This window comes from Stylophora pistillata, chromosome 4, assembly GCF_964205215.1.
Source record: "Stylophora pistillata chromosome 4, jaStyPist1.2, whole genome shotgun sequence".
Lineage (NCBI taxonomy): Eukaryota > Metazoa > Cnidaria > Anthozoa > Scleractinia > Pocilloporidae > Stylophora > Stylophora pistillata.
The window spans coordinates 18,587,850-18,598,199 of record NC_142522.1 but is presented as its reverse complement, the minus strand read 5'-3'; the positions used below and the strand labels follow the sequence as shown (position 1 = coordinate 18,598,199).

Genomic DNA, 10,350 nt, shown 5'->3' with positions numbered 1-10,350 from the left:
TTGAAATGAAGACATTAATTCCTCTCTTAATAACAGCCTAAAAGACTTTAAAACTTCGGCCTAATAATCAATCCGACCTGGCTTGACCTTGGTGCGTAGCTATTAACCGACAACGGTTAATAACTTCTAGACTATACTTCTTTTTTTTTTTAGCGCGAAAAAAGTGTACGGGCAGTTTTTTAAACCAAAAGACTTAATTCCTGTCCAGGTTTTGTTGGTCTCCTTTGGGATCATGCATGCAATGATACTCTGTGGATTATTTTCTTTGGTTATAGTTCATATTCATGCTTTTGATGCATCCTTGATTTTCACGAAATCAAATATTCTGAGGATTTAAGCGTACGCCCCACGTTTTATGGAGTCGTACAAACATTACAGTGGTGTGTCTTGGAAACAAAGATATTAAAGGAAACTACCAACAGTTTCCTGCGATTATTTGCAACTCTTTTGTACAGTTTGACTAAGACGACGCGAAGCCAATTTTGTCCCTGATCAGACTCTAAATAAAATTTAGGCCATGCTCTATCCTGTCCTTAAGGGTTTGTCAACAAAATAAAATGTTTAATCCTCTTGCGACAAGTCTGTCCAGAGTCATCTCATAGTATTGTTTTTGTCAAACTCCTATTCTGTTGCGTTTGCGTTTGATAAATCTCCCGTTACTTCTTTCTGGATGATCAGTCAGAGGATGGGACTATTCGAGTGTGTCAGGCCGTCACGGTGTCACACAATAGCCAGGATCAATTATTAATTTTAAAAATAACTGACACGTCAACGCGAAAACTGAGCACGTGCTTCCTCAGTCATGCAATCGTGTTCCGCAAACAAACACGGATTAGTCGAAGGTAAACCTACTTAAAGAACTCTACCACCTGCTCTTTGAACCTCTTTCACGGATAATTACAAGAATGTGAGGATGAATAATTTAATTTTTGAAACTGGAACTGTCGGAGGAAACTTCAAATTGTTATTTATTTCGTGTGTGTGACCCGGAGCTGTCACCAAGTGCGATATTCCGTATTCCGAGTGATTCAAGAATTCCGATCTAATTCTTTCCATGAAGGATCCTTGACAGTGTGTGGCATAGGTTTGGAGAAATCAGAAACAAAATTTCACCTTACGCCTTTTAATATTGCTCGTTTCATTAATATCAATCATTAGCCGAAATCACCACATTTGACATCACCGTCATCGGAGATGAATGAAGTAAATTTAAGCACGAGTAACCTTATCAGTTCGGACGAGGAAAATGAAAACATCGACGGAAAGGAGGTAGGTGGATGTGTAAGAATAATTTCAACCGATGGTGACGAAATTTTAAATCTGTTTGCAAACTTCTTCCAGAAGTGGACACGTTGAGTGACAATTTTCTCAAATGAGCTCAAGTTGACAGTACATTTGATTCAGTGGAAACAGGATATTGTTATTTGTGTATGTGTGTGGCCAGTCAATTAATATTACGTTACCATGTTTTGTAGCCGACGAAAACACAGGAAGGTAAGGCATCATGGATTTACCGGACATTTAGAAAAAGAACCTGCCGTTGGTTTATTCCATCCATTCAAAATGATCATAGGTAAGCAGAGGTTAAATGCAACAAAAAAAAATAGACTGACTGAGCGATTCTCAAATCAGTTTCGAATTTGTGAGCTAATTAATGTCGCAAACAAGACTTATAGCAACGAAAGGCGGCACGTTAAGAGACACCAAGAACGGCGAGGTGAGGGTTAATTAACCCATTAACCCTCAAGAGAGTCTCAAGAGTAATAATAATTATTTTCACATTTTGATTGTGACTTGACGTTTCGTATGTAACGTCAAGTCATAGTCAAAATGTGTAAGTTCAATAATTACTTTTATTACACGACTCGGGCAGTCAGAGGGCCAATAACTAAAATCAACCAATCAAAATGCTCTATTGCCGGTCAATATTCTCTCATTATCTTGACGATATATATCATCTCTGAATCAAACATTAGGTCATGAAAATAAAGAAACTGATCGAAAACTCTAGAAGCTCTCAATATTTAGCCAAATCCTCTCTGTAAGTAAAGAGAACAGTATGGACAACTTATACATTGATGTTAGGGTTTACGGGGTCAACTGAAGAACTCGATACTGCCTGTGCGGGCTTGTTACTCTGTCTTACAGAGCAGAAAACGAAACTATCAAAACAGCTCCTACATCCATGTGATCACTTTTTGTTACAATCACATGGACCCTCGTGTGTGCACTCTACCATACATTTGGGACCGGCAGTGTCTTCGCTTGAATTTTAGTTTTTTGGAATACTGTGAACGTTGATACTTTTGAAAACGAAAGCACTGCTGCAGGAAGAAATTATCCGCTCCCAAATTAATCCAGATAGGGCCGGTCTGTTTACTGTCGTCCATTATCTGCTCATCATGGAATAGTAGTCTGTACCAGTGAGGGTCATGGTCAATAAACTTAACCTGGTTCCAAACTGGAACGTGCCCTTTTTCGTTGACGTGCTCTGTAACCGCTGAGTTCTGAATGCAAGCAATGTACTTGAATTCTCTCATTCATCGCTCTCCCTTCACTGAACAGCCCCGTTCCGTTTTGCCAACTCGATGCGATCTTTAGGTCGCACCGAAGGTGACCCAAGCGAGCACCTTGTTGTTTTGGGCTGTAACGAAGAACCTCCGATACCCCTATAACATAGGATAAAACCAAAGTAGATTTGAAACCGTCCCACTCTTCTTCTAATTTGAATTCTACCCTCAAGTTTAATGGTTCGCCTCCTGTCTTGGTACCTGTAGCATGATGCGGCAAAGAGTTTAATGGGATAGAAAGAGCCTGTACTGTGTAGTGCATCTGTTGAGGAAGAACACAGGAATGAACCGCAAAGCTCCAAGCCTGAACCTGAGCGGGCTAGTCATAACGCCAGAATGTTTCCTTTTTATTTAACTCGTTACTTCCGTTTTGATTCAGATGCTGTTGTGGGCGCTTGAAGCAGCACCATAACGGTGAAGCATTGTTGTCAACTGGAAAAGCAGGAGACAAATGGCAAGTGTCTAAACATTCTTTCACCAAACCAACCAATGCATATGGAGAACTGGAATTTCAAGGGGCTGGGCAAGTCAGCCGAGCCAAGGTCAGAAAACAGATGATCTTTCAAACGTCGTATTTTCTTTCACACTTACGTAAAGTAAATTATATTTCGACCTGTGAACTATTTTCAAGTGAATTAATGATTTTCGCGGGAGCCCTGATTAAAGAAATTGTAGGATTTAAAACTTGTCGAAGCCTGAGTTTTTCGGGCTTCTTTTCTGCAATTTCTTGAATTGTTGCCCGCGGGTGAGGATCATTTCTTTACTAGTACTTCCCTTTTTTCTAAAGAGTAGATAAAGATGTTAACCATTTGCTTCGACCCTAGTGATGCCGTTGACCAGCAAAAGCTTGAATTTTCTAAAAGCTTTTAATTTTAGCAGTGGTTGAAAGCCTCATTCTGACTCCAATTTTTCCACTTCGAAATGCTTGTGAACAACAATATGCACAAATAACTGAGACAAAGACAAATTATGATTTCCTTAGGAAGATTAGAACTCTAAGCCAGTTACGACGTTGCAGTTGGATACGCTATCAACTGAGCTGCAAACATGTGTAAGCGTGTGGCGTGGAGCGGGCAGTGGGTGGTTGGCATCGGGCGACGGGCAGCAGCGCGCGCAGCGTGCAGCGGGAGCCAAGAAGGAGTCAAGTGACGTGTTTTCTCCTTCCACACTTTTGCGGGATTTCACGGTACTTCTGGCGAGCATGTGATCCTCCTGATTTTCTTAAAGAAAGCGAAAAAAACGCTGGAAAAGATAAGCTCTAAGGTTCTTAATTACGAGCTGGGCGCATATATTAGGTACATATCTATCAAGCGTCCTGCCTTCAGTTGAATTAGCAAGGCTAAAAACATAATGCATAAGCAAGTTGGTAAATTTATAAATCTCTTTTTTTTCTTATTTTTTGACCAGTATATACGTGTATCTCAGGACACGGACCCTGAAATGGCTCTGCGCCTGCTCTGTAAGGAATGGAAGCTGGACCTTCCCAAATTACTTATATCAGTGACTGGGGGCGCAAAGAATTTTGTGCTTCATCCGAGACTGAAACAAGTGCTGAGGCAGGGCCTTCTTAAGGTGCATTGAGAATTAATTCGTTTAGACAAGAGAGATGTTTTGTTACAGTCTCTATATGCAGCAAACGAAAAAGATCCCTAAAACTCTCAAGGTCTACAAAGTGTTCTGTAATCTGAGTTCGTGACGTAGAAAGTGTGAGGTCGACTCCCAAACGTTGTCAGATCAAACAGCGATTCAATTCGTCTGAGTTTTCTTTGTTGCTTTTGTTAAACATTCAAACCTTTGAAACCGATAACAGGAAAAAACTATGAATTGAATCGCGGAATATTATAGTGGTGACGAGACCGAGAATGCTGGGAAAACAAAACAATATTTAGGTGTTTTCCAGTGTTTTACCATCACTGCAATTAGTAGTTTTTGCCTTGTGTTCGCAGGCTGCGCAAACCACAGGAGCCTGGATCATAACTGGTGGCACCAACACAGGTGTAATGCGTCACGTGGGGGAGGCTGTACGAGGTCACACAGTTATGTCACGTGGTGCTCAACTGAAGGACAATACCCAGCAAGTTCATTTGATTGGCATAGCGACCTGGGGAATTGTGGATCACAGAAAAACTCTCGTCGGTAATCAGGTGTGGATTCTTAGCTAACAATTCACTGAAACGATATCCAAGAATATTTCTAGCCATTTTCGTGGAAGCTTTTTAACGACTTTTCTGTATCCCCAGTGTATCGCTAAGCAAACTCAAATTGCCAGAAAAGTGTTTCTAAAAAACTGTTAGATTGCCGAAGAATAATAATGATAATGATAATAATAATAATAATAGTAATAATAATAATAATAATAATAATAATAATAATAATAATAATAATAACTGTGATAATGATAATAATGATTTGGCCGGAGAGTACGTAAAAATAACTTTCTTGAGCTCGAGCAAAAAAGTATGTTAAATTTATTTTTAGGAAAGTAGATCCAGACGAGTCTTGAATCGATCTGGTTGGGACCAGCAATATCGAAAGTGAATATTAGAGCAATCTTTGCAATAACGAATACTACTTAAGCAGTGATAAAAGTTTTCTCAGAGAGAGAGGTCTCAGATTTCCTCGTTGTCCTCTACTTGTGAAAGAGGAACCTCAAAATTTCTTTATTTCGAGGCTCACTTGATTACACTTTAAAGGAGCTCATTGTTCAACGATCTTGAAAAATCTCTTTTCAGGATGTGGTTTCTTATCAGATGACATCCAGTATGCTGTCACATGGCGCATGCCTGGATAACAACCACACCCACTTCATTCTAGTTGATGATGGCACGATCAATAAATTTGGAGGAGAGATTTCCTTTCGCGCAAGTCTTGAGAACTGTATCTCACGAAAACAGATGGAGAAATCATGTGGTAAAAATGAATTATCCTTACAATATTTTTTTATGTACAAGCGGTTTGGTGTTCGTTAATCCTTGTACCAATTCTATTGTGTGTGTAAGACGTGTTTTTGGGCGATCGCAAATAGATTCTATCTTTCTTCGTTTGCTCAAAACTCTGATCCTAGAGCCTTACGTTTCTTCTTTTTCTGCTGAAAAACCTGCGATATGGTCAGTATGGGCTGGAGAACTCGTTTCACAAATTTGATCATTGAGCAATAGGAAAGAGAAAACTTATCGAACTTGGGGCCCGTTTCTCGAAAGTCTCGGTAACTTAACGGGCCTGCAAAGCTGTTCTGTTTTCATTCAAGATGGGGATTTCAAAAGTTTTGAAAATGATACAATAAAACTATGAGCAAAAGAAACAAAAAGGACTAATATGGGTGCCAGAACCTGCTTTCCTTTCCTTTCAATTTAATTTTAAAACATGGCTTCGGGCCCGTTAGGTTACCGGGACTTTCAAGAAACGGGCCCCAGGATACATATAAACGACACTCGCACACGAGAAATCCTGTAACCTCCAGCGGCGTTATTTTTGTGAATAGTTCCACTCAGACTGTTTACTTCTGAAATTTCTTTCTGTCAACAGAGCGAACGCATGGTGTACCTGTGGTACTCCTGGTATTAGAAGGAGGCCCAAACACCATTCGCACAGTCCTAGAATCTGTAGGAAGGAGTCCTGCTGTACCAGTAGTTGTGGCAGAAGGTAGTGGCCGAGCAGCAGACATTTTGGCCTATGCACATCGCTTTATTTCTCAGAGTAGCTGGTGAGTGAATGTTTAGGTTCGCTATGACCTACATTGAACAAACGAACACAGCAGAACAAACAAAGTTTAAAAGAGTGTTATCTTTTAAGTTACCCAACGAAACAACAGTCAAAACTGTTTTCCATTGAGAGCTGTAAAGCTAGTAACAAAGTAATCGCAAACTCTAGTCAGACCAGAGACAGATCTTGCATGAAGATAAGTAGGTAAGTTATCTTGCTCAATTCAAGCGTGCAAAAATTGTTAGTGACCAAGTTGCAATTGGGTTCGCATCTGATAGATCTCATGTGCATTGCGCCAGTCGAAGAGTGGTGTAAAGCAAAACCAATCTTATCTGGATAGCTTACAATACTCGATTGATTTCTCTATAGTAATACAATTTATACGACTATCGTGGATTTTCAATTACTCCAGTGGAGGATGACATAATGTTCAAAAAAGGGACGTTTCCTTCAAGGCGTTTTCGTTTGGGAGAGTTTTACAGGAGACGTGTTGGATGATAAGTACACGTTCACATATGCTTCCCACAGTCAAACAAGTAGCATTAGTTGAAACGTTTGCAAAAAGGGAAAAATCTGCAGGACCACTCATACGAATAAATCTAACGAAAGAGGGAGAAACACTTTAAATGTTGCTGTTAACGACTGCATGTCTTTTATCCCACTTAATCTGTTCTTCTATCAACTAAATGCAGTATAGAGTTAGTAATGTTGACGTTTTTCACAGCGATGGAGACCTTCAGGAAATGGTAGATGTTGTGGAACATCACCAACTGTTCGTCAAAATAGAAAAAGCTTTCCCTGAATGTGATGAGGAAGAATGTCTGAAGATCTACGAAAATGTCCTGAGATGCGTGGGAAACAAGAGATATGTATGTCTTTTTTTTTTCTTATTTTCTTCCCCCCCCCCCCTCCCCCTCCTCTTATTTGCAGAGGTCATATCATACCACAGACTTTGCGTAATGTTTCTTGAAATTTCTCAATTTTGACATAAGATCGCTGATCCTCAAGGGTGAAAAGTAAAATGGCGACTAGAACTCTAATGCTTAGCACAGCGCCAGCCTGGGATTCTTATTTCTCTAGTTGCTGTGGTCTTCTTACTCGCAACAGTTCAGTTCCTGATCACCTCATTTTTTATCTGTTAACGCCTTCTTTTTTCAGATCACAATTTTCAGTGTGAACGAAGACGGGATGGATATTGACCGGGCAATTTTAAAAGCACTTTTAAATGGTAATTTGTCAGTATTTACGGATCCATGCTTGAATTTTCCTCTATTTGATGTTTACTGTGAAAACAATGCAATGAGAACAAGGAAATTATCAGTTGAGGGATGGCTATCGTTTGGATCTAAAGCCAGCATCTCTGAACTTACCACCAAATGAATATATTCTCATCTGTTGGGAAAATTCCCTCAAAGATGATCAAAGTAAAGAGTCGAATGTTTATGGTGAATCTGGCCTAGGAGGGCTGATGTACATTTAATTCGTCTACCAACAAACAGACCTGTTACTAATTTAGGTTGCATACTAAGTTCAGTAAACGAACTATGATTGAACTGGCACCCCCATAGCCTGCTCTTATCTTCTGAATGTGTAGTCGTGAATAAAAGCCTCTTCCACAGATAAACTTGGCAAGTCTAACCCATCATATTTACTTTCAAGGTCACAGTGCTTCTCCATCCCATCAGCTGAGTCTAGCTTTGATATGGAATCGAGCTGACATCGCCAAGTGCGAAATCTTTAAGGAGGATCGTAAATGGGAGGTTTGAAGAAACTCTCTGCTGCATCTTCTTTAAGCCTTTTTAACTTTTTAAGCCCTCTGTCAGGGTACTTTGAGCACTTTGAGAGTTCGACTTTGACGATGCTCTCTCTCCTCGCCCCCACCCTTCTGTTTCTCATAAGCTCGTTGGTAAACCAAAGTTTGTCACAGCGTTTTGAGCTTCAGAGTTATGTTACACCTTTATAGTAACTTTATTAAAAAGCCCTAGTGTTGAATTTACAAATTGACATTGCCTGTGGCATTCCTTGTTTTTTTTTTTTTTTTTTGTTTTTTTTTTTTTATCGTGGCCATCTTTAAAATTTGCAATTCAGTAACAATTTTGTGTTTTTTTTTATCTCGTCAGATTTCAGTGTTGGAGAGCGCCATGTTTGAGGCTTTGGTGAAGGATCGTGTTGAGTTCGTTGATCTCCTGTTGGAAAATGGTGTCAGTATGTCGTCATTCCTCACAGCTCGCCGTCTGGAGGAACTGTATAGAGTAGTATGTTTATCTTTGCTTCTTGCATCATAATTGTTGAACTTTGGACGTTTTAAGGAATGATTTGTTTCTGCCTCGCAGTCTAGGTTTAGCTCAAAATACCTTTGTTTGATCGGTAATCAAAATTTGTAACCTTTTTTTTTTTTTATCAGAGGGCGACAAAGAGCTTCACGCTTTATCGACTCTTTGGAGGGAGAAAGGTATCACAGTGTGCCTTAAAATTTTTTCACGCTTTTGTGCTCAAACATTCTCATAAGTACATGAAATAGGACTACATGCTGTTCAATTTGAAAATAATTGGATGAAAAGAATCCTGAGGACAGCCAAAATTGGACTCGGCCTCGTCCAGTTTGGCTTTCAGAGGAAATCTTTTAATCCACTTATTTCCAAATTGGACAAGCATGTAGTCCTCTTAATTATTCATTATAAAGTTAGTCAGTTGTAATCGGGCATTGCTCAATCAAGTTATTATTCTCTAATTTTTTAAAACTGTCCGATCAAGGATTAACTTGGATAGTTTGAAACTATCCAAATTAATCCTCAATTGGACAGTTTTCAAAAATTAAAGAATAATATCTATGCTGACAATTTCGGATTAACAACCTGCTACACAATTAACTCTTTAATGAGTTTTGCAATCCGAAAGTAGCCTGCTCTTTATTTTACTGCAGGCCCTTAAATCCTTCAAATTGGTAGACTTAGCAAGTGTCACCGAACGGCTGTTGGGAATCAGCTTTGTTCACCATCAAAAAGAGTATGGATCGATCAAGAAGGTAGATGTATTAAACTGCAAACTATAGAATTTCAATTTAGTTCCTCGCTCCGATTCTCAAAACGCGTAATTTTTTTAACTACCAAAGGTTGATGAAGACTTTTTCGAAGTCGAGAAAACTCTAAATTGGTGTCATTATGTAAATTCAACAAGTATGCCTGTAAACCTGTTAAAACGGATTCCGAAGCCAGCGCGCTGATTGCAATCTATTTCCGCTGGCCCTCATAAGGTCACCCGCTGTAGTGTATTCGTGTTTGACGCTTGATCAGATAAGCTTTGTACTGACTATGAGTTGGAAAGTAGACAAACTTAGTAAACTTCCTTCAGCCTACACACATCTTTATCACTAACGCTTGATGTTGGACAAACGCCTGGGTTGGAGTGTTTTTCCACGCCTTGAACTTATACTCATAATTGTCTTATTTTGTAGGGTATAGGAATGGCGAATATGAAAATGTTTATGTCAACTGCAGATGATAGCTATTTCGGCGCAGGGTTCAAGTTACCTTACAACGAGCTCTTGATATGGGCAGTGCTCTCTAATCTCCACAAAATGGCATTATTTCTGTGGGAACGAGGTGATGAGAACCTTGCCAAGGCCCTTGTGGCAGGAAAACTATTCAAGGCTCTCGCAGAGGAGATGGCGAAAGAAGAACTGAAGGCAGATATTATAGAGGAACTCGAGACTCATTCACGGTATGTGTAAAAACACTACAAGAATAAACACTACAAGAATAAAGACTTAATCTTGTGTTCTTAGTGATGTGATGGCTTTTTGTGCGGACGTGCCGTCTTTAGAGATTTGAAAAAGAAAGCCAAACTTCGTAATTTTTTGCTTAGCGATATTCCGCAAGTAATGATTTCGTAAAGCGGGCCTAAAAAACTACATTCGCCTAGTGGTTATTTTGAAGGAGAAAGCAGTAAACACATAACTGTTCAGAGATGGATAGTAAGTAAAGTGAGAAGCAGATAGCGTGACCTGTTAGTACGATTTATTCATTACAAACATAAGCCTGTCTTGTTCTTAAGTTCTCAACGACTAGTACGTTGCTAT

At 39.5% G+C, this 10,350-nt stretch overlaps 1 protein-coding gene across 4 annotated transcripts in view; it reads left to right on the top strand.

The window, feature by feature from the left end:
• The first annotated feature begins 137 nt into the window (after positions 1–137).
• LOC111344032 (transient receptor potential cation channel subfamily M member 3) overlaps positions 138–10,350 on the top strand; it is a 29,316-nt gene continuing 19,103 nt past the window's right edge. For 3 of the 4 annotated variants that reach the window (XM_088755959.1, XM_088755958.1, XM_088755961.1), the window contains exons 1-14: positions 138–1,269; positions 1,476–1,573; positions 2,950–3,112; positions 3,978–4,142; positions 4,517–4,714; positions 5,303–5,480; positions 6,096–6,273; positions 6,997–7,141; positions 7,431–7,500; positions 7,932–8,032; positions 8,393–8,527; positions 8,677–8,724; positions 9,196–9,297; positions 9,727–9,992. In XM_088755959.1, coding sequence (XP_088612085.1) covers positions 1,195–1,269; positions 1,476–1,573; positions 2,950–3,112; positions 3,978–4,142; positions 4,517–4,714; positions 5,303–5,480; positions 6,096–6,273; positions 6,997–7,141; positions 7,431–7,500; positions 7,932–8,032; positions 8,393–8,527; positions 8,677–8,724; positions 9,196–9,297; positions 9,727–9,992 — 1,922 coding nt within the window. In that variant the 5' untranslated portion in view covers positions 138–1,194. The remainder of the gene's footprint in view (positions 1,270–1,475; positions 1,574–2,949; positions 3,113–3,977; positions 4,143–4,516; positions 4,715–5,302; positions 5,481–6,095; positions 6,274–6,996; positions 7,142–7,430; positions 7,501–7,931; positions 8,033–8,392; positions 8,528–8,676; positions 8,725–9,195; positions 9,298–9,726; positions 9,993–10,350) is intronic. The other variant, XM_088755957.1, reaches the window with a different exon arrangement.